Raw genomic sequence first — 27,734 nt, 5'->3', positions numbered from 1 at the left:
GTATCTTAAAAATACTTTGAGAGCTCAATTTAGTGGAAAGATCATGATATAACCATTTCGCAGTTTCCATGCTCAGATATTTACTGTATGGAATGAATAAACGCTGTCTTAGCTACTCATACGTTCTTGGTCTTGGACTTTTAGGCCTCTTTCATTTCCATTTTCCTATTGGTAATTTGCAGTTAAGATTAAGTGAGGTGAATGTGACTGTACTTGCACTGTGGGTGAGGTGTAAGTGGTTGTTGAATGCTTTGAATTTAATGTGATTACTAAGAACCGGATTCTTTTCACTTGAGTGCATTCTTCTGTGCTGTTGCTGGTCTACAGATGCCTGTACTCTAGTTTTCCTGGTGTCTACAGTTAGTATTTTCCTTCCCTGCTCATTGTTTCACTGAGTTGGGCTTCACTGAAGATTGTAATTTATTTTTCCTTCCTTCAGCTACAGGAAACAGTAGTGATGATTTATTCACATATTTCTTAGAATGAGGAGGTGCAGTGGTAGATCTGACTGAGGCGCACTGTCTTTTTGCTGTACTTGTTAGAGGCATTTCCTGATTTAGCGCAAAGCCCCCTGTAAACAATGCCATTTAACAAACAAGTGATTATTGTTTCTTCTTACCAGATCGGTACAGTGTCTTGTCTTTGTTATTGAGCCTTCCCTTGGTCCTAAAATAGTTTGTGACTCTCTGTTCCAGTAGCCGCCATTTCCATTTTATTACTATCCCAGTTTTGCACACCTTCATCTCTTGAACTAGGGTTGGCAAATTTTTTTCTGTAAAGAGTCATATGATAAATTCTTCGGCTTTTCAGGCCACGTGTGGTTTCTGTCACACACACCCCTTGTAACACTTCTTGATTGTCATTGTGCAAAACAGATCTTGGTTTGGATTCAACCATTTCAGTGTTTTTAGAATACATGGTAAAGTACAAACAATACTTTTATTCAAACAGTAATTTAATACAATAAATCCAATAATACAATAAAATACAAACAATACTTTTATTCCAGACTGGGCTATATTTTTCTTTCTTTCTTTCTTTCTTTCTTTCTTTCTTTCTTTCTTTCTTTCTTTCTTTCTTTCTTTCTCTATTTCTTTTGTCTTTTTGAGGCAGAGTCTCACTATGCAGTTTGGGCTGGCCTTCAACTCACTTTGTAGCCCAGGCTGGCCTTGAACTCGCAATGATCCTCCTGCCTCAGCCTGCCAAGTGCTAGGATTACAAGTGTGTGCCACCACACCTGGCTTTCTTGTTAATTGTCTGGTATCCATGTTTTCCAGCGGTCTTTTCTATAAGCAACAATTTGTTTGACCTTTACCACTTCCCTCAGTTAAATCATATAATATAGAAACTTCTCTATTCTTCAGGGCATATTGAAAGGAAAGAAGAGCTTTCATATTTTGGATTTTTCTTTTTATTACTTTTAACTCATTTTCCTTTTCTAATAGGCATCTAATAGAAAATCTATTAACTTACCAGATTGCTTCTTGAAATTCGTTTTTTTTACTTTGTTTAATTTGGCTTTCACTTGTCTGTTAATCTCCCTTTTTTACATTATTTCATGGGAGCCTACCTACAAACATCAAACTAATCATTCTCAAATGTTTTTATTTTTACTCTTTGAAGAGCAAAAACCTATTTAAATTTGATGTTCAATGAATGTAGTCATTTAGAATCCGGGAGGTACTCTATAAAACTTGTTTTATTTTGATATATTAATAATGATATTTTCTATGGAAATGAATATGGGCTTTGTAAAATATGTGGTCTGCATACAGATCAGGCTGTATTAATACTAGAAATGTGATATTTCATTTTAGTGGTAAAACCAGTGTAAGTATATTATTGTCAAGATTCTATACAGGGACTCTGAAGGCGCTGTTTTTTAGTAGAAAAAAGTAGATTAAACCTTAGCTCATTTCTGGGGACAATGTCTACCTTATAGCATTTTGTAGAGGCCAAAAGAGTTTGTAAAAGAGTCATTGTCCCTACCCACCTTGTGCTAAGCCTTGAAGAAAAGAAACTGGAAACCTTTGTTAAATTGTGAACAGGAACCATTTAATACCTCAAATTTTGTTCAAGTAATGGTAAAGGTCTTTGGACATTTCTTTAATACAAAAAGCATTTTTATTAATAGGCAAATCATCATCTTTGAACCTCAGTGATCGTTTAGCATTGAATTTCTTTTGAATCTTGTTTTATTTCTAAGCATATGTTGAGATTTCTAGTAACAGCATGGGCTTACCAAGAGTCAGTCATGCTTCAAGCTTACCTTGTTTATTTTTTTTAACTAATGAATAAGACCCATGTATCAGAACTGAGTTTGAATCTAAGCAAGACATTCACCAACCTGGTTTTGTATACATAATACAGAAAGGCAAGTCAGATGGCGTGTATACTTCCAGCTCATTATCAGCTTTTCTCAAAAGCTTTGCTTCAATTTCTTCCTTTCTAGGACACAATACCTGACACCCACAATTTAAAGGAGGTTTATTTTGGCTCACATTTTATAAGTCTTGGTTACGTTTTTTGTTGCTGAGGCAAAATACCTGACACTGAAAATTAGAGAAGGAAAGATTTACATAGCTTACAGTTTTTGGAGGTTTTAGTCTATATTCAGCCTGCTCCAGGCGCAGTGGTGTGGCTGAGGAGCAGCCATTCATGGTGGCCACAAGCAGCAAGAATAAAAAGGGCAAAAAGGAACAGGCACACCGCCTTTCTCTCTTATACTGTATGCAGGCAACCCACCCCTGGGCAGGTGCAGCATTCACACTGCCAATCCCAGTGCTAGACAACGAACCAATCACAATGCTAGATTTAGGCGCTTCCATGACTGCATGAGGCTTCGGGGGGGCATTTAAACAAGCCCCAGCATAGTCCTTGCATGTTTGGGTGGCTCAAAGACAGGTAAGCATGGCAGAGGGCTGTGCAGCAGAAAAGCTGCTCATGGCATGGAGTCTGGGAAGCAGGGAACCTACGGAGGAGCCAGGAAAGGAGGGGAGAGATGTCTTTTTGGGTCACACCCACTGCGACCTCTTCCCACCAACCCTACCTGTTAATTGCAAGTAAACTATACTGCCTCTATACTCTGGTTAACGTCAGTAGCCCCACTCTAAGCTCATGCAGGTTTGTGGGACATCTAGATGCAAAACATAACATTATATTTTTGGATCCTGGAAACTCAGGCCCGTCTCTTTATGCAAAATTAATTTATTCCGACTGTGAGAGTCACCAAAACAGTTTCAGCATTGCTGAAAATTCCAAATCCAATGTCTTCTGTGAGACTGAAGGAAAACTCATCATCTCCATGGTGCTGTTTTCACAGGGCAGTCCTGGGAGATACTCTGGGTTAGAGTAGAGGTGATAGGAACAAGTTGCTGGATGGAAGGTTTTGAGCTGAGTTTAGGGCAGCACTTGGTGAGCCATGACACATTCTGACTTAGTGAGCCTTCAAGCTGTTGGTCATTGCAGATGCTCTGGCAGGGGCTAGGTGGCAGTGTAGCCCCAAATACCATTTAGTGGAATCCTGCTTTAGATGCAGGATTGGGAGTACAGTAGATGGCTTTCTGAAGTCCTTTCCAGTGCTGGCATTCTTTGTTTGGATTTGTGTTTGTTTGGATACAAAAGTAGGAGTAAGTGTATGTGTTTGTGTTTTCCTTCACACATAGAATAATTTTATTCTGTCTCTGCCCCTTCCTCTTACTTGAACTTACTCTTTCTTTCTTTCTTTCTTTCTTTCTTTCTTTCTTTCTTTCTTTCTTTCTTTCTTTCTTCTTTCTTTCTTTCTTTCTTTCTTTCTTTCTTTCTTTTCTTTCTTTCTTTCTTTCTTTCTTTCTTTCTTTCTTTCTTTCTTTCTTTCTTTCTTTCTTTCTTTCTTTCTCTTTGCCAAGCAGAGAGGTGTTATATTTCTTTAGGTAGATTCAGATTCTAGGCAGAAAATAGCATTGTAGCAGATAAAGAAGCAAAAACACTGATACATGTGCCCAGTTGCCTCTTTATATCAGTGCTGATTCATATGTTCTTTATAAAGTGTCTGACCTGAGTCAGCATATGCTAACAGTTCATCAAGAAAAGTTTTAAGCTAATAGTACTAGGCATTATTACTTCTTTTCAGCATGAAAAGAATCTTAAGTAGTTGCTAGATCAGTTTCTTTTTTAGAAAATCAAAGAACATATTAGTGCATTTTGCTGTGTATAATGATTACATTCTTCAGCGGGGGCTGGTACATGTACATAATAATCTTAATTCTTTGGTTTCCATTGCATTTTCAAAAGATTTGTCTCCATGTTTTGTGTATATCCTTTATAGACACATGACATTTAAACTTGTCTGATTTATTTAGATCCATTTTCCTACAAATGACTCAAATTTATCTTTTTATATGGAAGAGTAGTATTCCATTTTCTTTCTATTCTTCTGTTGGTGAACAAACATTTCTTTCAAGATTATGAATTGTGCTGCTATAAACATGGGTGTGTATGTATCACTGAAATATGATGTCTAAATCTTTTGGGAAGATACCTAAAAGAGGAGTAACTGGGTTGAATGGAGTTTCTGTTTTTATTTTTTTATTTTTTTGGTACTGGAGCTTGAACTCGGGACCTTACACTTGCCAGACAGGTGCTTTTGCTGCTGAGCTAAACCCCTGGCCCTACTTTTAGTTTTGTTTGAGGAGTCTCCATACTGATTTCTAAAGTGGTTGTACTTTTTACATTCCCCTCAAAATGTGTTGGTTTCTTTTTTTCTAAAGCCTCACCAGCACTTGTTATTACTTGACTTCTTGATGATAGCTATTCTTTCTGGAGTAAGATGAAATCTCAGTGTTGTTTTAATTTGCATTTCTCCAGTGACTGGGGATGTCAATATTTTGTCATGTAGTTATTGGCCATTTATACTTCTGGGAAATGTCTTTTCATTTCAGCTGTTCAATTTTTGATTGGGCCTTTTATATTAAGAGGGAAGCTTTTAAAAAATTCTTTATATATTTTAGATGCTAGTCCTTTGATGTGTAGCTGGCAAAAATTTTTCCTATTTTGTACGTTGTCTCTTCACTCTTTTTTGCTGTATTTTCTTTCTTGATGTTATTTATTCATTCTTGATGCTATTCATTCTTGATATTATTTATTATTATTGATGTTATTCTTGTACAGTTGAGAGTTCTGTTGCCTATGCCTTTGGTTTTTAAGAATTTTACATTTTCCAGCAGATTGTTTCTGCTTTAATTAGATCTCTGAATTGTTTTGATTTTAGTTTAGTATGCGGTGAGTGACAAGGGTCTAGCTTGAGTCTGTTGCATGTTGATAGTCAATTTACCTTGCACTGTTGAGGCTGTCTTTCTGAATGTCTTTGGCCCCTTTATCAAAGATAAGGTCACTGAAAGTATATGGGCTTGTTTCTGTGGCCTCTATTCTGTTCCACTGGCCTACATATCTGATTTTAACCACTGTAGATTTGTAATATAGCTTGAGATTTGGGACTGTGATTCCTCCTGCTTTGCTCATGATTGCTTTTACTATTCTGAGTCTCTTCCAGTTCCATATGAGGTGTAGAATTGTTTTCTTTAGTTCTGTGGATAACACTGTTCGTATTTTGATTGGGATTGCATTAAATCGGTGTCAGTTTTGAATTTAAGGGCCATTTCTGCAATTTTGGTTTTGCCTCTCCAAGATTAGGGGATATTTCCCCATTTTTTTTTTTTGTCTTCTTTGACCTCTCTGTCTGTCTGTCTCTCTCCCTTTTTAGAGTTCTATAGTTTTATTATAGAGATCTTTCACTTCCTTTGTTAGGTTAATTCCTCTATATTTTTCTTGAAGTTACTATGAATGGTATTGTTTCTCTAATTTCCTTCGTGGTGGGTTCATTATTGGTGTACAGGAGCCCTACTGACTTGCATGTTGATTTTGCACCTGCTACCTTGCTGAATTTATTATTTTTTGGAGTTTTTTTCATGGGAGTTTTAGGTCTTCTGTGTAAAGGATTGTGTTATCTGCAAATTAGGATAGTTTGACTTTTTCCTTTACTGTACATATCCCTTTTATTCTTTCTCTTGCCTAATTACCCTGGCAAAATTTTGAGTACTATATTCAACAGGAGTGGTAATAGTGGACATCCCTATTTTCCTAATTTTAGAGGAAAGGCTTTCAGGTTTTTCTCAATCAGTAAAAGAGAATGTTGGTACTACATTTGTAATAAACAATTTTTTAGCAGATTGAGATAAGAACCTTTTATATCTGTTTTCAGTTTTTTTTTTAAATCATGAATTGATATTGGGTTTTGATTAACTAACTTTTCAGTGCACTCTGGCTCTTCTTTGCACTCTTATTTTCCATGAATTAAATGTTTGGTATAATACTTTCTACTTTAGTGAGTGAATATTTGTATAAAAAGGTTTTTCAGTTTTTAAAATTTTAATTTTAGCTCTGGCACGGTGCCTGCGTGGCAAGAGCAAGGTCCTGAGTTTGATTCCTGGTATCAAAAAAAAGTTTTTTTTAAAAAAAATTGTGTGTGCTTTGGTACAGTGCACATACATGTACAAAATCTTTTGTGAATCTTAGCTCCCAAACCAAGAAATAGAATTTTCTTAATACTTCAAGACCACAAGTGTTGCTCTCCCACCTACCTAATGTACTGCATTTCGTGCAGGATATTATTTTCTTTCTTTATTGTGTTTTACCCAATGTGATCCCTTATCATATTAGGCTTTTGGTACATTTTGAAGTTTACACAGACGAATCGCACTGTATTCATTTCTCTTGTATTTTTCTTGTTCATTATGTTTTCAAAATTCATTTTATGTCGATGTGCATAACTGTAGTTCATTCAGTTTTCTTGGTGTTTTAGCTATTTGACTATTCTGCATCCTTTTAGAGTTCATTATATTTTAGATGGACATTTGGATTGTTTCTATTTTTTTCTTCTCATAAGTAGTACTGCTGTGAATATTCTTACACATGTCTTCTCGGGTACGCATGAAAGAGCTTTTTAAGGACCTCACTGATACTGAAATTGGGCATGTAGAAACATAGCTTTTCATGGTATTGCCTGTTTTCCAGAGTGCTTGTGCCAGTAGGATTTCCCGTAAGTGTTTACTCCTTATCTTTTCTCAATGCTTGGCATTGTGCTTGTTTTTAGTTTTTGCCTGTTTATTGAGTGTGGGCTTCATCTCTTTGTGCTCTTAAGATTCATCTTCTTTTTTTTGAAAAAAATATTTTTTTTTGTACTGGAGCTTTAACCAGGACCTTTACCCAGAGCTGCATCTTTATCCTTTTTTGTTTGTTTGCTCTTTTATTTTTTATTTGGAGACAGAGTCTTGCTAAGTTGCTAAGCTTCTCAGTTTGGGCTAAGACTTAGGATCCTTCTGCCTCAGCCTTCCAGGGTACTGATGTTACAGTGTGTGCCACCACATTCAGTTTCATATGTTTTTCTTATGTACTTCTTCCTATTCCTGTTTTATTATTTTATGCTTCTATTTTTCATATTTATACTATATATTATGGATGCTAATTCTTTTTTCATACTATGGGCTATAATTATTTTTTTATTTATATCTTGTTTTTGTTTATGAAACATTCCTTATTTGAAAGTCAAATGTACCATTCTTGTATTTGATTTTCTAAGTCTTTATAGTTTTACCTTTGACATTTATATCCTTAGTTCATTAGGAATTAAGGGAATCTTTAAATATATAGAAAGGGAGGAAGTAATAAAGTGAACCCCTTCTCATATACTCATTACTCAACTTCAAAAAAGTACAATTTTGCTTCATTTTTCTATCTTTTTTACCTTTTATTTGGGGATGGTTACACAGATATCAGCATCAAGTTAATTTCGTCTCAAGATTTCAGTTTTACTGATGATTTATGTGCTTCATGTATGAGTCACTGAAGAGATGTTTTAATGTAGTTTTATCAGTTTTTGCTTTATAGATAACACTAAATAAAGTGGTTAATGCTGTTATATCTTTCTGGTGAAGAAAATAATATTGTGAAGAGATCCTATTGATTTGCTGTGATCTCTCTTTCCCTGAAGTTTCTTGTATCTGATACAATTTTTTTATGCCCATATTATTTTCTTATTTTAAAGAGAAGAAAGAAAAAATAGAAAAATCAAGAAGCAAACAAACCTAAAAAAAACCAACAAAAGCAAAATGATAACAACAATAACAACAAAAAACAATAGTAGCTATATAGGTTTTTAAAACAGGATGATAGAAATTTAACGATGGTTGTCATACTGTGTATTGTTATCTTCAAGATAATCACTGAGGTCACCAGATACAGGAATAAAACAAAACAGTAAAATGGAACAAAGCACTGGATTTCAGAAACTAGACCGGAAGAAATCCCCTATGGTTGCCACAGTGCACACTGCCATCCCCAAATAGATGCCCAGACCACCAGCCCCAGGCCTGCAGAGTCAATCAGTCCATACAAGCATCAAGTTATTCCTTTCACCTCAGTTGCTGTCCTCTCAGCCGGAGCCCTCTGAATCAGCCAGTTGCTTACTGGGGGCTGGGGACACAGCGGGGGTGGTCTTCTAGTTCCCCAGCCCACGCACTCATGGGCGGCTCATGGAAAGACGAGTTCCTATTCTTGCTGAGTCTCTTCCCGATCCCCACGGCAGAGCCTGGCTCGTGGGAAGGCATCATTTGTCTTTTTGCTGAAGTCTCTTCCCAGTCCCCATGTGGCGCCTGGCTCACAGGAAATTGTGCATTAGATACTCAATATAGTATAACCATACCTTTTCTTTCATACCATATACGGTATTGTTCTCTTTTTATTTTCAAGTTTTTGTATCATTGTTTTAACATGTATCTTATAAGAATATAGGTGGCTTTTGTAATTTTATCTAGTCTATTATTTAACTGGAAAATTTAGCCTATTTACATATATGTTAAATACTTGTGTTGATTTGTTTGTACCTTTGTACCTTTTCCCTGTATTTCCTTTGTTTCTCCTTTATTTTTTTTTCCTCTATTATTTCAAAGTTATGGATTCTCCTTTTAGTGGTATCCTTAGCAGTTTTAGCATGCATATTCAGTTTGTCACATTCTGAATTTCATTGATATGTTTTATTTAAATACTTTATTTTTAACCCCTCTTACTTTGTGTGTGTCAGTAATGCAGTAAAAGCATTTTAATATACCATTTCTAAAAAATCTGACTACAGAATATTGTTGTTGACTTATGTGATCAGTGTTTTGTTAATATAACCCACATATTTATACTTTTTTTCTTGTTTCATATCAGATCTCAAGCACAAACAGATCATTTTTATAATGCCTTCAGAAATTCCTTTTAAACAGTCGGTGAGAAATTCTTTTTATTTCTTTCAAATTTTGTTTTTTTCTCATGAAAATATTTTCTCTTTATATAATTCTATTTTATCTATCACATTACACTTATTGTTTACTCTTTTTTATCTATAAATAATGTAGCTTCAGTTTCTTTTGAATTCATTGTCTTTCTTCTTGGTTTTTTGAAGGAGATTTTTTCTTTCTGATCCCTTTTGAAATATTCTTTTTAGGGGGAGTATAAAACTTTACAGTGATATTTCGTGTAAATTCATCTGTGAAAATTCTGTTTGGGATTTGTTGTACTTCTTGTTAATTTTTATTACTGTCTTTTTCTTGAAAATTTGAAGAGAAATTGCTGAGAATATTGCCTTGCATCATTCTCGGAACTATTATGCGGCTTGGATTCTTATTAACTCTTTTGACTGTTCTCTATATCTCTTAGCATTTTTCTCATATATTCTTTTTCTTTGATGACTGTAGCTTGAACAAAATTTCCCTTATGGTTTAGTAATTCTCTTTTAGTTCATTTAATCTGCTTTTAAATCTGTCTGCTGTGTTTTTTGTCATTGTTGTTTCTAGTAATACATTGCTTGCTTTGCTCAGTGGTGCTTCATTTCTTTGTGAGTGAATGAGAGTGCAGTCTATGTGTATGTATGTGTGTGGTAGGAGTTTAACTGTCTCAGGGCACTGTCTTGGAGAATTAATGAAATCTGGGATAAAGTTGGGTTTTTCCAGGGAAGATTTTATTTGGTTCTGTTGCGTGCCCATGGCTCCTTTCAGCCCTTGACCTCTGAAAATAAATTCTGGACTTGAGGATTTTCAGAACAACTAAGTAGTATTCTAAATTATTCCTGTATAAAGGTTCAGGATTTGCCTTTTTTTCCCCTTCTTTAATATTTCCTTTGGAACATGGCATGTCAGTCTTCACGCTGGGAGTTGTAGGTTTTTGAGGGTTTTTTAAGGTTTGCAGACACCTCTCCATAGGTGGGTCAGTGTTACTTGTCTCCTGTCCCCAGAGACCTACAAATCAGAAAGTTGATAATTGAATTTACCCAGCTAGCCACATTTCTTCAAAGTGAAAAGCAGTTTTAGATTCAGTTAACCTTTCTCAGTTCATAGCTTTATTTGACTTTTGTTATGAATCTTCCTGGCTTTTTATTACTGGCTTATGTATGGATGTAAGAAGATGATGATATATTGAATATTAATGAAGATTCATGATCTAACATGTGCTGAAAATAGGAGAATCTCTGTGTTTTTATTTTTCTATTTCCAGCTAGACTATGTGCTTGAGAGGAGCGTGCCTCCTAGTCCATCCCTGCCCTTCTGTGTGGTCTGGTACCTAGAATTCAGTGGACTCAGATTCACAAGTAGATGTATAGTTACAAAGATAGCTACAAAGTACATTAAGGCCTTGCACTTTACATGTTTGTGTTTGTTATATTTTTAAGCTTGTCATTTGTTTGGTAAGGTAATGTGTCACTATTGACTCTGTTATTCAAACTGGTAAAATAAGACTTGATGAAGGGCCTGGACACGAATCTGGTGATCAGTAGAGATAAGATTTAGATTCATGACTTTGGATTTGTAACACAGATCTGTTCCATTGTGCCACTTTTTGTTTAATGTTATTGACATTGGACATCTCCTGATTATTTGATCTAGATATGAAAATTCTTGAGAAACTACCAGGATAATATTTAGATGAAATTCTTTTCAGATTCTCACCTGAAAAATATTTTCAGCAATTTGTTTAAGCTTTCATCAGTGACATAAAGCAGTATATTTACTTCTGTTCCAGAAAGAGTAAAAGAGTAAAAAAGTTGCTGTTTTGCCACTGCAGAATCATGAGATACTTTGGTTGTCAAATAAAGGTGATTGTTGTCTTTTCCAACAGGTGTGTGTGTAATATAGACTGCAGTGGATACAGCTTTAACCCAGTGTGTGCTTCTGATGGGAGCTCCTATAACAACCCCTGTTTTGTTCGGGAGGCATCTTGTTTAAAGCAAGAACAAATTGATATAAGGCACCTTGGCCACTGCACAGGTAAACACATCCTGCTCACCTAGAGACCTACTTGTAACATTACTTGTCTTTCATCTTACCCTTGGTAGAGTTTTAAATTTTTAAAATGAGGAATCTTTGAAATCTTATTATTACATGTTTCAGAATTTGCTATTTAGATATGTTTTTTCATTTAGTTTCTTCTTCTTAAGATAGAAACCTTGCTTCTTGGTTATTTACTTACTAAGGTGATCAACATGAAGTTTTTAGGTGTATTTATAGTTCTAAGGTGTCACAAATTTTATTATAGCTAAGAGTTTATTTTAGTTTCAGCAAAAAACATGTTGCCATATGTTTCTCAACCAAAAGTAGAGATAGTTTACAGAGTTGGTGTGAAGTCACAAAGTATAAGTTATTATTTTCAGAGTAGGCAGAAATCTTGAAGACATAGGTGCGGATAGAGAGATCATGAACAAAACCCAGATTGCAGTGAATATATTTCAAAGAATCAAAAAGCGAGATCTTCTCTTACTAAAAAGCTTTTGCACCGCAAAAGAAATCACTTAATAAAGTGAAAAAGCAACCCACAGTGTGGGAAAAATTTTTAACCAATTGTCCCTCAGACAAAGGACTTACACCTAGAACATATAAAGAATTGAAAAAAGAAATCGACTCCCCCAAATTCAAAGACCCAATTCAAAAATGGCACCTGAAATGAATACACATTTTTCAGATGAAGAAATACAAACAGCAAATAAATACATGAAAAAATGTTCAACATCACTGGTCATTCAAGAAATACAAATTAAAACAACACTGAGATTCCATCTCACTCCATAAAGAGTGTCTACCATCAAGAAGTCAGCCAATAGCAAATGTTGGTGGGGCTGTGGGCAAAAGAAAGCCTTCTCTACTGTTAGAGTGTAGACTGTGGTACAACCACTGTGGAAATCAGTGTGGAGATTCTTTAAAAACTAAGATTAGAGGTCCCATTCCACCCAGCTATTCCCCTTCTGATTATCTTCCCAGAATAAAGCCATCATAGCATAGTAATGTATGTTCACCTATGTTTATAGCAGCACAATTTGTGTAATAGCTGAATCTTGGAGACAACCCAAATGCCCATCAATCAAGGAATGGATAAAAGATATGTGGTCTTTTTATACAGTGGAGTACTACTCAGCCACAAAGAAGCATAAACTGGGGACTTCTTTAGGTAAATGGGTGCACCTTGAGACCTTACTCATGAGTGAAATATATCAGACTCACATGTGTAAGCATTGTTTTATTTCCTTTGTATGAGAAACTGAAAGAATAAATAAGGTCAAAATGTACAGTAGATATTGTGAAATGGTAAGAAACTGTTCAGAAGAGAAAAAGGAACTAGGATGGGTAAAAGGGGCCAGTAGAGAAAAGGGAGGAAATGCAAGTCAGTTATGTTATTAGTGTCCTAGTTCATTAAAAAGGAGGGTTTGTGCTAATATCGATTGGAGGAGTTTTTATACCTGTATCTTGTACATTGAGCGACTACTTTCATGACAACATGTAACAGATGAACTGGTGTTACTCTCCTATTATTTTGTTAGAAATTTTGTTTTACCTTTTTTCCATAAATAAAAAACTTTACATTTAATTTAAAATTTTGCCTTCTTTTTTGTTATAGAAACCATGATACTATATAGAAATGAGTTTTCGTTTCCCACTCTTACAGAAATACCTATAGTCACTGAAACCAGAGGTTCTTAATCTTCTTTCTTTAGTAGTGCCCGCATAGGTTGGGGCAGTAATCATTTCCTTAGTAACACATGTGGAGCAGGCACTTTTTTGTTTTTTGGCCAGGGTCTTGCTGTGTAGCTCAGGCTGGCCTTGAATTCACCTGTGGCCCAGCTAGCCTTGAATTACTGGCATTTCTCCTACCTCAGCTTCCCAAGTACCAGGATTAGGCATGCACCACTACATCTAGTCACATCTGCATTTGCTTACTAGCTCTGCTTTGCTCACAGCCTAACTGTCCTCCTTTTGGCCTTACCAAAGGGCAGGAAGTCATAAGCCCAAGGTTGGTATTTTGTCTTGGTAACAAATCATTTGTGACACACTGCTCCACTGGTTCCAGCACCTCTGGTCTGAGAGTGCCCTGGGAGCTTATCGGAGAATTTTCGGGTAGGGTTGGTATGAGCGTGAGAGGAAGTCATGTCCTGGAGAGATCCTCTGTAAGTAAGTTTCTTAGGTTAGAGTTTTAGGTGGAGAAAAAAACTTAGAGAAAGAATTCTGCTCTGAAGAGTTAGTGCATGTTTGAGGTAGTACTCCCTGTAATTTCAAGTTCAGAACAGTTGCCTAAGCCTGAGAATTTTAGGTTCATGTAGATTTAGACTGCTTTCTGGTGGTTAGACCGAAAGTTTTCCTTTGATTCCCTTAATAGTTTTCTATTCATACAACCTGCTACACTGTGGTTGGGAAGCTGAGGCCTGTCCCAGGAGTTGTTTACAGCTTTACAGTTCTTCTAGTGCACATGCAGTGACAAATCAGGGGTCTTTTCTGCCTCTTTTTTAAACAGTAAATTTTGTTTGATAACAGCTGAGATTCCATATTCATCTGATATCTCCAGGAAAACACAGGTAGAAGATAAATCTTGAGATACTGTTTCTTGGAGAGAAGGTTATCCTTTCTCAATGTGTTTACTTTGCACAGGACTTTTTAGAGTAGGTGATATTTGAGTTGAGGTTCATATGAAACCAGATTTTTCATCATGCAAAGGGTGAATGTACCTGGGATGGCTTGAGGCCTGAGGCAGAAAAGGGACAGCTGCTGAAGACAGTGGTAGAGTCCACTCCACAAAAGTCATTTTGCTTGTGATGAATCTGTATCAGGTTATCTGTCCAGGGAGACAGAGAAAGGGAGGAAGGGTGCGGTAGCAAAGACAGAGCAGGATAAATGGATCGAGACTTAAGAAAGACCTGGAGCTTATGAGAAACTGGAAGTTTCATGATGTGATTTCAACATTATATCTTTTATAATTTAAAAACTGTTTTCTCTTCCAGACACAGATGATTCTAGTTTGTTGGGAAAGAAAGATGATGGACTACAATATCTACCAGACGTGAAAGGTAGAGTCATGATTTTCTACATTCTGACTAACTACTGAAGTGTGGTTCTTAGCTGTCCTAAGTCGTTCCATTTCCATCATCACAGCTCTTCTGGCTTTCTCTCCCTAGTGATATCCTTTAGATAGCTGATTGTTAGTAATAAGTGACCCCTAAGATGCATCTCTGTTTACAGATTGCTCCCATATATGTGTTAAGTTAAAATTATTGAAATAACTATAGGTGTGTATTCAGTTACAAGAAATTATCTTGAAATGTAATAGATTTTCTGTCACTGAGACACAATGCCTGATGCTTACAACTTAAAGAAGGAGAAGAGGTTTAATTTGGCTCACAGGTCAGGGGATTCAGTCCATGATCAGTTGGCTCTAAGGCAAAAACATCATGATGTAAGGGTGTGATGGAGCAAAACTGCTCTATTTGTGGCTGCCAGGAAGCAGAGCAGAGGAATAGCACCAGAGAGTGAGCAGGCGAAGCATTAGACCTAATAATACCCAAGGCTGTACCTCCATGACATGCCAGGGTGCTTTATGTGTCTCTGGTCGCTTCTAAGCCAGTGGAGTTGACACAATCAAGCTTAACCACCACGTGGAACATGCCTTACCAATGGTTTTGCAAAATTCTCTTACTTTTCTAGGATCTGCTGTTAGTTAACACTTTCCTTCTATGCCCAGGTCTTTGAATCTTGCTCTTTGCCAGAAAGTCTTTACTTCTTTGTCTTACTAATTCCTTTTAGTCTCAGTTTGAAAACTGTTTTATTTTGGGCAGTATTTCTTCACCTTTAAATCTAGATTAGGTGCCTCTCTTGTACTCTCCCTTATCTGGCACTTACCCAACTCTGTTTAGTTCTTTTTTACTCATCTGTATTTCTCTCGTAGGCTGTAAATTCTGTGAAGACAGAAAATCGTATCTGCCATCTTCATTTTGCTTCCCTAAACCTAGCAGAATGTTTGGTATGAAGCAGTTGCTCCCTACTTGTTTTTTTTTTTTTTTTTTAAATTTTATTTAAAAGGAAAAAGAGAAAAACACAAAACAAAACAAAGCGGTGTAAGGGTACAAGTAATACAGAACTACAAAAAACAAAACAAAAACAAAACAAAACAAAAAAAAAACAGTAAGACATCACCAGTTAATAGATTACATATTATCATCTTAGAAACAGTTGCTCAAATCACAGTATCAAAGAATACAAAGTGGACATTCAAACAGTGAGACTGCAAACAGTTGTGTTCAATGATCCAACCAAAAACATTAATATGGTCAGCTATTTAACACCCCTAAACACACTTGCTGTTATATCCTTTAGAGCTCTTTTTTTCCCTCTCTTTTTTTTACAACAAAATTTACACATTTTGGGTTTTATTACTCCTTAGTTCTTATTACTTTTTTGGGGGGGAGAGAATAAAGTCAAATATGGCAAAACAAAGCTGTCAGTCAAAACCAAGGATAGACATAGCACATGGTGTAGAACAGAGTACAAGTTTATCAACAATGGTTATCAACAATGTCCCTTGTTTCCTTAAAAAGAATTGTCTATTTCATTAGATATTATAAAGTTGAACAAAACAGTAGAGAACAAGACCAATAAAACTTAGGCATTGTAAACATTACAGGACTTCCAAAGGAGACAATAGTCAAACCAGAATGCTCCCTACTTGTTGAAAGGATGGGTGTAGGTCACAGAAGATGTAAGATCCATTTGTACAAAGTCTCAGTCTAGTGGAGGTTAGAGCAGAAATTAGAGCCTTTGACCTCATGTCCCTTATTCTTTCCTGATTTGGGTTCACAGGCATTTGTTTGGCTCTTACTACTGCTTTGTAAGAACACTAAATCAGTGGAACACTGAGACTCAATGAGTATTAGATCTAGTTAACAAGCAAGTCTAGATCTTTTGATTCCTAGATCAAAACTTGTATATACTTACCCTATCTGTCGCAAGTGTATTTTCTGCTCATTTGTTTGGTTATTCTAATGGACATTAAAAAATGTGTGATCCACCTTGTATTTCTAATTTCTAAAAAAGAAGTATATCTGGGGAACAATAATAGTACTTATCTCCTACAGTCATGCCAAGTGCTTTGAATCTTGTTTGATATAAGTGTTCAATAGATGGTATCTTATGTTACTGAATGTGTTATAACTCATGGGCTCCTGGAGTACAAGTTTTTTCTCGTTTTTATCAGTACCAGGGATCGAACTCACGACTGCTTGCTTACAAGGCAGGCGCTTATGCCGCTGAGCTAAATCCGCAGCCCCGGAGTACACGTTTTTTATGCTAATACAAAGTACTGTATTTGAAATAAGAAATCTCCTGTATTCCTAAAGGGGATATAATAGATCAGTCCCAGTTTTACTCTGTATAGCGAGAAAGAATAAAGAGAACAGAAAGGCCATCTTTCGGTATTTAGAAGCTCATACTGAGACAATTTGAAGAATTATGTGTTCTTGTATGTTGTTGATTAAAATCACATTATAATTCAACTTCATGTTGATAAATTATTGCCTATGCCATTTTGGGATGCTAAAACTTTTTACTCATAAGATTGACCTGTAACTTTAATGAAGTCATTGTAATTGGTAAATGAACTTAGTTATGTACCTAATTTATAGTGTTTATCAGAAGCTACTTATGGACAGAAAGATATTTATTACTTAATGTGCATCTGTAGTTTATCCCACAGTACTAAATACCACTTCTAACCCAATGGAAACTGATTATTGTCGTAAAATGTAGTATAGTAAAATGTGTAATGGGCATTTCAAAAAGATGAGATTACTCTGTGGTGGGAAGCGATGAGAATCTGAGAAATGTCACAGAAGATGTAAAATTTGAGTGAACTTCCTTAATATAATGTATTTGAAAACAGTAAGACTACAAAGTTAATTACTTGTGAGAATGATACACAGTGTAGGAACACTGTGCTTATTGTTTATATTGGAACAGAGCTAAGTAGCCTCAAAAGGAGCAGGCATTGCTTATATGTGAGGCATGGAGTTCAGAGGGACTAAAACCTTAGCTAGATGACATATTGAAAGTCTTTGAATAGAACTAAGGGTGCTGGGAGGGGACACATGTTTGGGGTAAGGTGAGGGAAAAATTGATAATAGAGGTGATTAATTATAATTTAGAGTTTGAAGTACTTTAGAAACTTTGTAACTTAGAACTTTGTAACTTGGATAATGAAGGTGATTAATTACATTTTGGAATTTGAAGTACTTTTGTAACTTTGTTCAGCACAGACTTGAATGGCATTCCTTGGCTACAAAGATAATGGAAGCCTTTCACTTTGTTCCTGAGGTTCATCTCATCCCTCTCATTCCATCTTTGGTCTCCTTCTTGAGCCTTATTGGTCTGTTTACTCCTGCTGGCCAAGGATACTGGAGATAGTGAGATGTCAATGTGGTGACTGTTATTTGAATATTTCAATCTTGCTCTTCTGATTACTCTTTTAAAGACGATGGGGCTGTGCTCCAGGTAATAGCATTATTGAAGGGTCTCTGAGAGTGCGTGTCATGAGCTGTGATGGAACATCACAGTGCTGTGGTTTGAGGACTTTGGGAAGGAAGTTTCTTGGTGAATGAGAACAGAAAGGAAGTGACCACAGTGTGTTAGTAGAAGGTGGCACGTGGATGGATTGGGGGTCGGGGAAATAATGTGGTCTTAGTACATCAGGGAGATGGATGGAGTCTTTTTTTAAGGGAACAATTAAGATGGTAGATGAGTTTGTTCACATGAAGAAAGGTGTATCACTAGTAGAGTAGGTTAAGAGAAAGTCTTTAATTTTTTTTTGTCTTTTTCTTTTTTTTATCGGTACCAGGGATCAAACTCATGACTGCCTGCTTGCAAGGCAGGCACTTATGCCGCTGAGCTAAATCCCCAGCCCAAGAGAAAGTCTTAATGGAGACAGTGAGCTTAGAAATGGGTGTGGGATGTGTTAGAAAGTAGGTAGAATGGGTTTTCAGTAGAGCATTCCTTCGTGGAGTCCAAGGAGACAAGGTTAAAAAAGGCTATGTAAAGGAATAGGTTAGTGATAAAGGTTGGGATACAGGGGAATGTGGGACAAGCTAGCCAAAATATTTGAATTTTTAACTGTAGGGATTTGTAGAAATAAGAGTCCTGGGGTTACTGACCTAATGCTGATGTAGTCTCAATTGCTAACAGCAACTCCTCGGGGTTTAACTGGGTAGTTCACAGATGGAGCAGGATAGACAGCCAGTGGAACAAGCCTTTACAGATACTGTTGTTGTATTTCTTTCGCAGTGCAGGCAATCAAATTGAGGGCCTCACATGTGCTCGGGTAGCGTTTTCCCACCGGGCTACCCCCCCATGCACTGGGTTCTTACAACATCATCATTTGGAGCATACCAGCCTTGGTTTGAAAACACTGCTGCTGGTGGCAGATTTGCATGTGAAAGCTTCTGTGGATGGAACAAGCCACTGGTGACCAAATACACTTTTTATACTGCACACACATTAGTAGTTGCAGCTGTTGCTTCTGGAGCCTGCCCCCAGTTGTCTAAGGCCATTGTTTGGTGAGCAGTTTGTACTGTGTGGAAGCCACATCTGTGCTATGGTTTCTGAAACCATGCTTTATTGCATTTTAAAAGACTTTGTGTATTTTCTTTTTGAAGTTGTGTTAATTTATTTAGCCTAAAGAGCAAGTATTTGGGCATTTTGTTTGAGTCCATGTGCATCTCCTGGTTTGTTTGGTAAAATAGTTTAATGGGAAAGAGCTTGTATTTTGGAGTCAGATTTGGTCTATGTTTAAACCTGTGTGGCCTGGTTTTTGTGAGCCTCAGTGATTTGTAAGGTGGGAGTATAGTGTGCACTGACTAGGATCACTGTGAGTGTAAAAATAGCAGATTACTGACTTTTCTATGGATGTTGTTGTGGCTGTGGCTGATTTTTGCTTCCTGTTTCACTGTTGCTAACTGGCTGTGCTCAGTTCTCACTGTTGGTGAGTTTGCTTATCGTGCTATGTTACGTGTGGCTTACAAGTGACATCAGTAGAGCATTCATCCTTTATGATGATTTCTAATGAGGTGGCCTACTGTTTATCTGGATGCTTTCACTGGAAGTCCTTGTTTGGTAGGTGAAGCAGCTAAACCGTGGAGGTTGATTGCTCATGTAGGATGGGAGAGCAAGGACTGGAACTCACGGAGCCCTGGTGCCCTGCTCTTTGTATCATGACTGTTCCAGAGTGCTGTTCTGTCCCTTGCTGTCATTCTGAATCTCTTCCTGAATATTTAATCTGCTCATGTTATTATCTTGGTGAATCCTCGTATTTTTCCCCTTCTCTTAGGACTAGTTTCACACGCCCCATGGTCTAGAGGGGTTTTGTACTTACTGTTGGTTGTTCTGCCATTGCCTAAAGCTTTAGAACATACTGTATGCTTTAAAAAGTACTTTTTTGGATGACTGGGGTCAAAATTTGAACTCAGTTTGTTTATTTTACTGCTTTCTCTCTACTGGAGGCCCCTCACCGATATGCTCACATTTGGAACCATTGTGCATGATTCTGGATTAACTGCAGCTAAAGTAAAGAGAATGGTTCTGTTCTATTAAATATATTGGGCTAGTACTGGGCACTGCTCTTAAAGTTAATTGAAAGCTGCAGTTCTTCAAATAAGGATGGAATAAAAGACTGGTGAGTGTGGGGTGGGGATGAACAGACACTAGGAAGTCTGCAGTTAGAGTTTTATTTAGCATGAGGAAAACCTGACAGTACTGAAATTCAGTGTATTATGATATATTCAGTAACTCTGGAAGTGTTCAAGCAGAAGCAGGCCTTCAAAAACCCACTAGGCCATTGGGTATGTGAAACTAGTCCTAAGAGAAAAGTAAGCCCGGGGGAAAAAATACGAGGATTCACCAAGATAATAACATGGGCAGATGGACCTTCCATGTCTGAGTTTCTGAGCTCGTTCATTTTCTAAAGTACCTTTATTTTTTTCCTGTATTCCTAGTATTAATTCTTACTGCTGAACTCTAGCTTAGCTTTTTGCTGCCACCAGTTTGCAGTAGGTATAAAAACCTTCTAATTGGTCACTTGTGTTGCTTTGTCCGTCTATCTTGTATGTTGGTATCTAATTATTTTAACAGCTTTATTGAGATATAATTTATACACTGTCACGTTCATTTGTTTAAAGTACATAATTCAGTGGTTTTAGTATATTTATAGAGTTGTAAAAGCGCATCATAATCTAATTTTAGAATGTTTTCTGAAACACTCTAAAATGAAATTTCCGTCTTAAAAGAAATCTCACACCTGCAGTCAGCCACTTCTTATTTCCTTAACTCCCAATCTATCACTTCTATCTTTCGTGCAGAATACAGCTTTCACTGCATCTCCCTTTAGAAGCCCCTTAGTGTCTTCCTTATCTGTGTGGTAAGAAAACTCTTCTCATTTGGAATTTAGATTTTCCCAAAGCTTTTGCCTGCTTTGCTACCTTTGCTTTGTACCCTCCCTCATTCTCCGCACACTGCACTTGGAAGGTGGATCAGCAGCTTGTTCTTGCGAATGCCTCATGCACTATGATACTTTCCGCTGCTTCTCTCTCTAAGCCTGTTTGTGTGTTGAGCCCTCACTCTAAATGCTGTCCTTTATAATCCTTCTGTGTGTGGTTTAGCTCAGAGTGACTTCTCTGAATGTGAGCTCCGTAGCAGCTGGTGGTATTCAGTTGTAACCTGCCACGCATGTCCAGCCTGTTCAGTCTCTAAACTGATTATAAACTTCTTGAGGGCAAGAACCAAGGATGGTTTTTCTTTAAATGCTCAGCTTAATACAGAACCTTTGGCTATGCACAGAACAGTGTGTCTGACCCTGAGTGAGAGTGTTGAATTTGAACTCGGTGTCAGTCACAGACTTTAAAGCCTTATTAAGCATATCCATATAGCTTCACTTTACTTATAGTTTGGTTTCATATACTTTTATTAGTCCATTCAGTAAATGTTTATTGGTGTCATACTTTATTAAAACTCTGTTATTTAGTTAACTTTTTTTTCTGCTTTATATAGCTCACTTTTTGGATAACTTCCTGCTCTGCATTCTTGTTGAAATTTCCTGCTGTTTATAGAACTTTCTTATGTTTGTGTGTTATGCCCCCACTACAGAACTGTGTGTTCCTATTGTTCTACATGTTATAGGAGTTCACTTACCATATTCACAACATCACTCTATAGTCCCATAGTTATAGACTCACCTTGTGTCCCACTATGGAAAAGAAATACCATGTTTTGAGATGCGCTGTGATGCAGGGTGGTGAGTGCTTTCTTCTGATCACTTATGACTTGATAGCTGTTAGAAAATAGCATTTTAGGGGCTGGGGATTTAGCTCAGTGGCATAAGCACCTGCCTTGCAAGCAGGCAGTCATGAGTTTGATCCCCGGTACCGATAAAAAGGAAAAAGACAAAAAAAAAAAAATAGCATTTAAAAAAAAATTTGAAACATAGCAAGAATTTCTTATATGCTGATTGTTTGAAGAAGGTCTTTGCTTTGCCTACAAGTATTTATAAGTGAAATGTCTGTTAATTCTGCCTCAGTGGTGAAGCGTAGGATAGGACTACTAAAACAGTGTGGTTTACTAGGAGGAGAGTCTTGTTTGAGTAATAATAATTTTGTCAATGAAAAACACTGAAGTTAAGCTCTTAAATAATTTTCTTATCCAGTAAAAGATTTTAAAACCGAAGACACTTTGTTTTTGTCTGTGGTCCTGGGATCCAAGAGCCTCATGCACGCTAGGCAATTGCCCATAAAACTGAAGGTTTTTATATTATAACATATCAACAAGTGAAAATTAGAGTTCATTCATCTAACATTTATAAACATGGAATAATACGAGGTAATATTTATTACTTATTTTTGCCAACCATTCTTTTAAGTCCCGAAAAAACTTAATATACTAAGTCTCTAAAAGTTATTACCTCATTTCATTCTCAAAACAATCCTGTGAGAAATGGTTGTTATTAAGTGTGTTTTTCAGGTGAGAACCATGAATGATTAAGTGACTGCCTTTTGGTTATACAGCTAGGAAGTGTTATTACAGGAACTCAAACCCAGGCAGTGACCAAGGGCTGTCCCTGTCCTTAGCATTGTACTTAGAATTCTGATGTTTATGTAACACAGATAATCTAGGTTCTCAGGGAGTTGTCAGTCTCACGGTAGAAACCATTAAAAATCACAGAGAGCAGTACCTCTGGTGTGACGGCATGTTATAGGAGAGAGTGTTCAGGGGTACAGCAGCCAGTTAGAGGGCTTGTTTTTTTCTGTGACTTCTGTTTTGTTTTGCCATACAGAATTATAGTCTGGGAGCTGGAGGAGACCATAACAGCCCACTGAGATCAGGATATGCTCTGGTTTTTTTTTTTTTTTTTACCCTCAGTGTCTAGCACGCTATGGATTAGTAAATCAGTCATCTATTCTGTGCTGTCTAATATGATAATTACTAGCCACTTGTGGCCACTGAACACTTGAAATGTGGCTAGTCAGAATTGAGATAGATGTGTTGTGAGTGTAAAATACCAACCAGATTTTGGAGATTTATTTTAAAAAAGAATGTTAAAGTCTCAATTTTTATGTTGATATTTTGATGAAATGACATTTTTTGGCTATGTGCTTAAAATTAATTTGTTTTTTGGCTACTAGAAAGTATAAAATGACATATGCGTCTGTCTGCCACATCTGTTGGACAGTGCTGATCTCCTTCAGCTCCCTCAGTGAAGGGAAGTGATTTGACCACAGTCATATAGTAGCAAAGACATTCTTTAAATTGAGAACTAATGTCTTGGATTTCCCAACCTGTAGTTCATTCTCTTTCTTGTCATACATTAAATTAGTGCAATATAAATATATAAATTTTGAGACAAAATGGCATCACTTTTGTCTTGTTAGCCGTGACATGATCTGTGTGTTCTATTATTGAGTTTAATGCTCATTAATGTTTTTTTCTGTTTATCTGTAGATTTTCCACAAAGTCTGCACCTTGAGTTCTCAATTTTTTCATACTTGGCAGCTATATTCTCATGTCTCCATTGATTTATTTTTCTGTTCCCACAAATGCACCTGTTCATGAAGCCCCCTATTTGATTCCCTTTTAATCTGTTTGTATTACAGTCTTCAGATTTTGCTAACACTTTCGTTGGTATTTTGGGCAGATAAGACCTTTGCTGTCCTATAGACAGCTTGTTATTTTAGCAGTATTGTACATACATTAGATAGCTCATGTAATCCTTTCAAAACAGTGTGAATTGTAGATCTTATTATTCTGAGTTTGCCTAAAGTCCTAGATTTGAGTATAAGATGACCAGGTACACAACTGACATACACAGTGTAAGTAAGTGAGAGCTGTAAGATATGAACAGCAGGAAATCTGAAAATGTTTCCAGTTTTCCTGTAAACAGACCATTGGAGAACTTGGGGTCCATGGAGAACAGGATTAATGTATTGGTGTATATGTGAAAAAAAGAGGTGCAATAATCTATTTCTCAATTCACATATCTATGTATGTTGGGAGGATGAACATTAGTTGATTTTGAACACTGGGCCCCCGTCTCTGTCCTTCCTGTCCTTTCCTGATTCTCTGTCCCTTTTCCAACAGTGATAGTACTCACCACACTTCATTTTCTTTACTTTAGCTAAATTTGGTTCTAAATCTTAACAGATGGCCAACAGTGTATTTACAGTGGTTCTCTTTGGCTACAGGGCTCTCAGATGATTTTAAATTTCATTATATGTTCTCTTATGTCTGAATTTTAAAACAATTTTTAAAAATAATGAACATTTGAGAAAAACTGTATTTAAAAAGCCTATTTTCATATGAAAAAAGTCAATATACTTGATTGGTTTGACTTTAAGAGTAAATATTTACCCTAAACTTTTAAAATCCTGTAACTTGCTCTCTGTCATTTTAGTGTTTTTTGGTCTTAGTTTCATAGACCCTAATTATGAGTAAGTTTACTTTGCTAAAGCTAGTGATGTGTATATTTTTTTTTACAGAGACAATTTTCTTCTAGGGCTAGCATTTATTTCTTGAGGATAGATAATTTTGATAATTTTCTTTGGCACTTTTTTATGTAACAGTAGCTGATAATGGTTATATCCTGTAAATACTTTTAAGTACTTTGAATCCAAATAATCTCCTGCTGTGTTTATGGCATAATAGGAATTTGAAGGAGACCTTGGATTTTACCCATGCCCCATCTGATGAATCTCCTTTCTAAATTGCTCAGCATGTGGTTGACAAGGGGTCAGTTTATTCACTGTTTCAGAACCTTGGAAAGCCTATGATGTTTTTCAGTTTGTTTTTCACTATTCAGTGACCTGGTTTATGTTCTTTTAAGATGCTAGTGATCAAAGAGAAGATGTTTATATTGGAAACCACATGCCTTGCCCTGAAAACCTCAATGGTTTCTGCATCCATGGGAAGTGCGAATTCATCTATTCCACTCAGAAGGCTTCTTGTAGGTAAGTCAGTGCCTCCAGATCAGTAGTGAGAATTTTTCCATCAATACTCACTGCTTTATAGAAGGCAGTGAAATGTGGCCTAGGATTACCAAAAAGTAGTATTTATCTGTAACAGGCAATTGAAAACTAAATCAGCAGGATCATTAAAACCAAAACAGCCCTGCCACCAAACTAGTTAAGAAACATGTTTTATTAGGGCCTTAAGATTATAGACAACATTTTAATGACAATTACATATTTTTAATATAAAAAGGGTGCCACATTCCAATACTATTTTGATCTTCAGACAATCTGTGAAAGGTGGTTGAAGGACTGCAAAATATATTAAGAATATGTAACTTAAAATATATACAAAAATAGATTTCTAAAAATAAGGAGTGAGGAAGAGGAACCAGGTGTGAGTTAAGAGATGGAAAGGGTGTAAATCCTCAACTCCCAGACTCCAGAGACTTTATATAACTTCTTCAAGGCCAACAGGAAATGTGTGCAGAGCTGAGAAAAAATTGGCCTCACATTTCCTGGTACTTACTGATCTCACTGCTTCTGCCGCCCTTCTCGCCTGTGTTGCCAGGAGCTCATCCTCTGTTAAAGTCCGGTTAGCCAGGTTGTGTTTCCTTAGACAAGGGAAGGTTGCTGTCATTCTTCTGGCTCCCGTTTCTGGGAGCTAAGCCAGAATTCTTTTCCTCTCTCAGTCGAAACATGGAGAAACCCTATGCCCTCCTTTTGTTTCTGTATACCCAGAAGGTGGTCAGGCTTTCCAAAAGAAAAGGAAAGCTGCTGGACATTAGTCTTTTGAGTCCCATGGCTTCTTCAGTTTTGTCCTCCTGGTTTTTATTTTCTCCTTTACTCTCACTTAAAAACAAGTCTGTGTGGTAGTACATGCGTCTAAGGCCAACGTTCTGGGAGGCTGAAGCAGGAGAATTGCAAGCTCATTCCCAGACCTGGCAATTTAGTGATTTAGCAAGACTGTTTTAAAATAAAAAGTATAAAATTTGTTATTCAGTGTAAAGACTCTGAATTCAGTCCCCAGTAACACAAACAAAACAAAAAAACAACATGAAGCAAAATCTTGAACAAAGCATTATAAACTGTTTATGAGTTTATGATCGAATAGATCTTTGTTAAGCCTTTGGCTTTTTCCTGATGAAAAGTTCTCATCTTTGAAGGAGCTAATCGACTCCCACATTTTTGCCTGAACATTTAAAAAATAACACCTGTATTTAAGACAGCACACCAGGTTTGAAACCATGTCAGACAGTGAATTATTCCTCGTTGTGTTACTGTGGTGGTTAAAGGTGGGATCAGATTCACTGAGTTGGGCCCATTCATTATTGGCTATATGTCCTTTGGAAGATGCTTAAATTGTTGTAAGTCACATTTTTCTCATTTCTGAAATTATAATGGTAATAGCAGCTATCTCCTAGTGTTTACATGAGATTGTACATATAAAGTGCTTTGTGCACAGTATCTGATATTTATTAAATAACAATTGGTATTATAAGACTATAAGCCCATTACATCAGAGTTTCTTTGTTTTGCTAACCACTGTTTTCTTTTTCTTTTTGGTTCTGGAGATTGAACTCATGATCTTGAGCTTGCCAGGCAGGTGCTTATGCTGCTGAGCTTAATCCCTGGCCCCTCACCACTGTTTTCTTAACCACTTGAGTTTACTCCAAGCTTCACTCTGGCAGCATATTTGTTTACTTTTAACTAGTCAGAGCACCTCAGGGAAGTGTTATGTCAACCAGTTGATTCTTGTATTGAATAAATTCAATGAAGTTATTTTTATATTTCCTGTTATACTGTCTTATAAAATTAACAAAAATATAAATTTTGTCATCCTGTATTTAAATAATTGGACTGGTAACTGGTTAATAGGGATTAGTCCAATAGGTACTTAGCAGTTATTTTTTCAGAATGATGCATGATGCCTTTCAACTTCTTTATTCAGATCAGAGGAGTGTCTTTGCTAATCACTGTTTCTAAAGTCCCTTTCCCACTTAACCTGCTTATGACTCTTCAAAAGCAGCTGGTCCCTTTCTTTTTCTAAGTATTTATAGTATCTGTAAGAGTCAAACTGAAATACACATAACTGCAGTAAACAACCAGTGATGAACAACCTTCTGGGGCAGTCCTATTATTTTCTTAAAATCTTCTAGCCTTATCCCACTGTTTTGTTTATTTATTGCAAACTTTACCAAATGCTTTGGCAGATAAATATGACAGGGATTCAGAGAGCTTGCCTTTGAAAAATATATCCAGGTGGAAGAGACTGACAAATAATAAATAAAATTCATGAAAAGTGTTACCACACATAGGTATGTGTGAGATGATTTGGGGACCTCAGAAAAGATACTTCAGCCCAAAAGAGAATGAGGAACATTGTGAGGAGGGGGGTCACATCTTATAGGCATAGTTTTGTTATCCCAGAAATGTGACCTTTCTTTTAAAAGGCAGTGAGAAGCAGTTACTATACTTTACATACAGCAGTGACATGATAAGATCTGAAAGGCAGTCTGGTGGTATTGTGGAAAATGTGTTAGAAGACTTGAGAGTTGGATTAATAAGAAATAAGAGCATGAATTAAATAATAGAGTTGTCCTGGGGCTCAGAGAAGCAGATGGGTTACAGAAATACGGTAAATGGTTGAATTAGCAGATACTGGTAACCAGCTAGGGGTCAGGGAAGGGAGTGGAATGAAGAGTCATGAGTCACAGGCTTCTGCTAGGGCCACACTGGGTAAGAAACACAACAGGAAGAGTGAGAAGGCTTGGGGAAAGTGATACATTCAGTTGGACATGCTTGGTCCAAGGTGCCAGTGGGCTACCCACCATGAGTGGCCTCTAGGGGACTGCTGGATTTATTTTTGTTT

General features: G+C 36.7%; 1 protein-coding gene across 3 annotated transcripts in view; it reads left to right on the top strand.

Annotated features, from left to right (window-relative positions):
- Positions 1–27,734, top strand: part of Tmeff1 (transmembrane protein with EGF like and two follistatin like domains 1) — a 101,591-nt gene that overhangs the window by 60,394 nt on the left and 13,463 nt on the right. For all 3 annotated transcript variants that reach the window (XM_063224545.1, XM_063224556.1, XM_063224549.1), the window contains exons 6-8: positions 11,191–11,339; positions 14,336–14,401; positions 24,739–24,862. In XM_063224545.1, coding sequence (XP_063080615.1) covers positions 11,191–11,339; positions 14,336–14,401; positions 24,739–24,862 — 339 coding nt within the window. The remainder of the gene's footprint in view (positions 1–11,190; positions 11,340–14,335; positions 14,402–24,738; positions 24,863–27,734) is intronic.

This window comes from Cavia porcellus, unplaced genomic scaffold (genome assembly GCF_034190915.1).
Source record: "Cavia porcellus strain 051 isolate PalLab524CR breed Dunkin Hartley unplaced genomic scaffold, mCavPor4.1 scaffold_1, whole genome shotgun sequence".
In the NCBI taxonomy this organism is placed as follows: Eukaryota; Metazoa; Chordata; class Mammalia; order Rodentia; family Caviidae; genus Cavia; species Cavia porcellus.
Note: the sequence above shows the minus strand (reverse complement) of the source record. Positions and strands in the feature narration are given on the sequence as shown.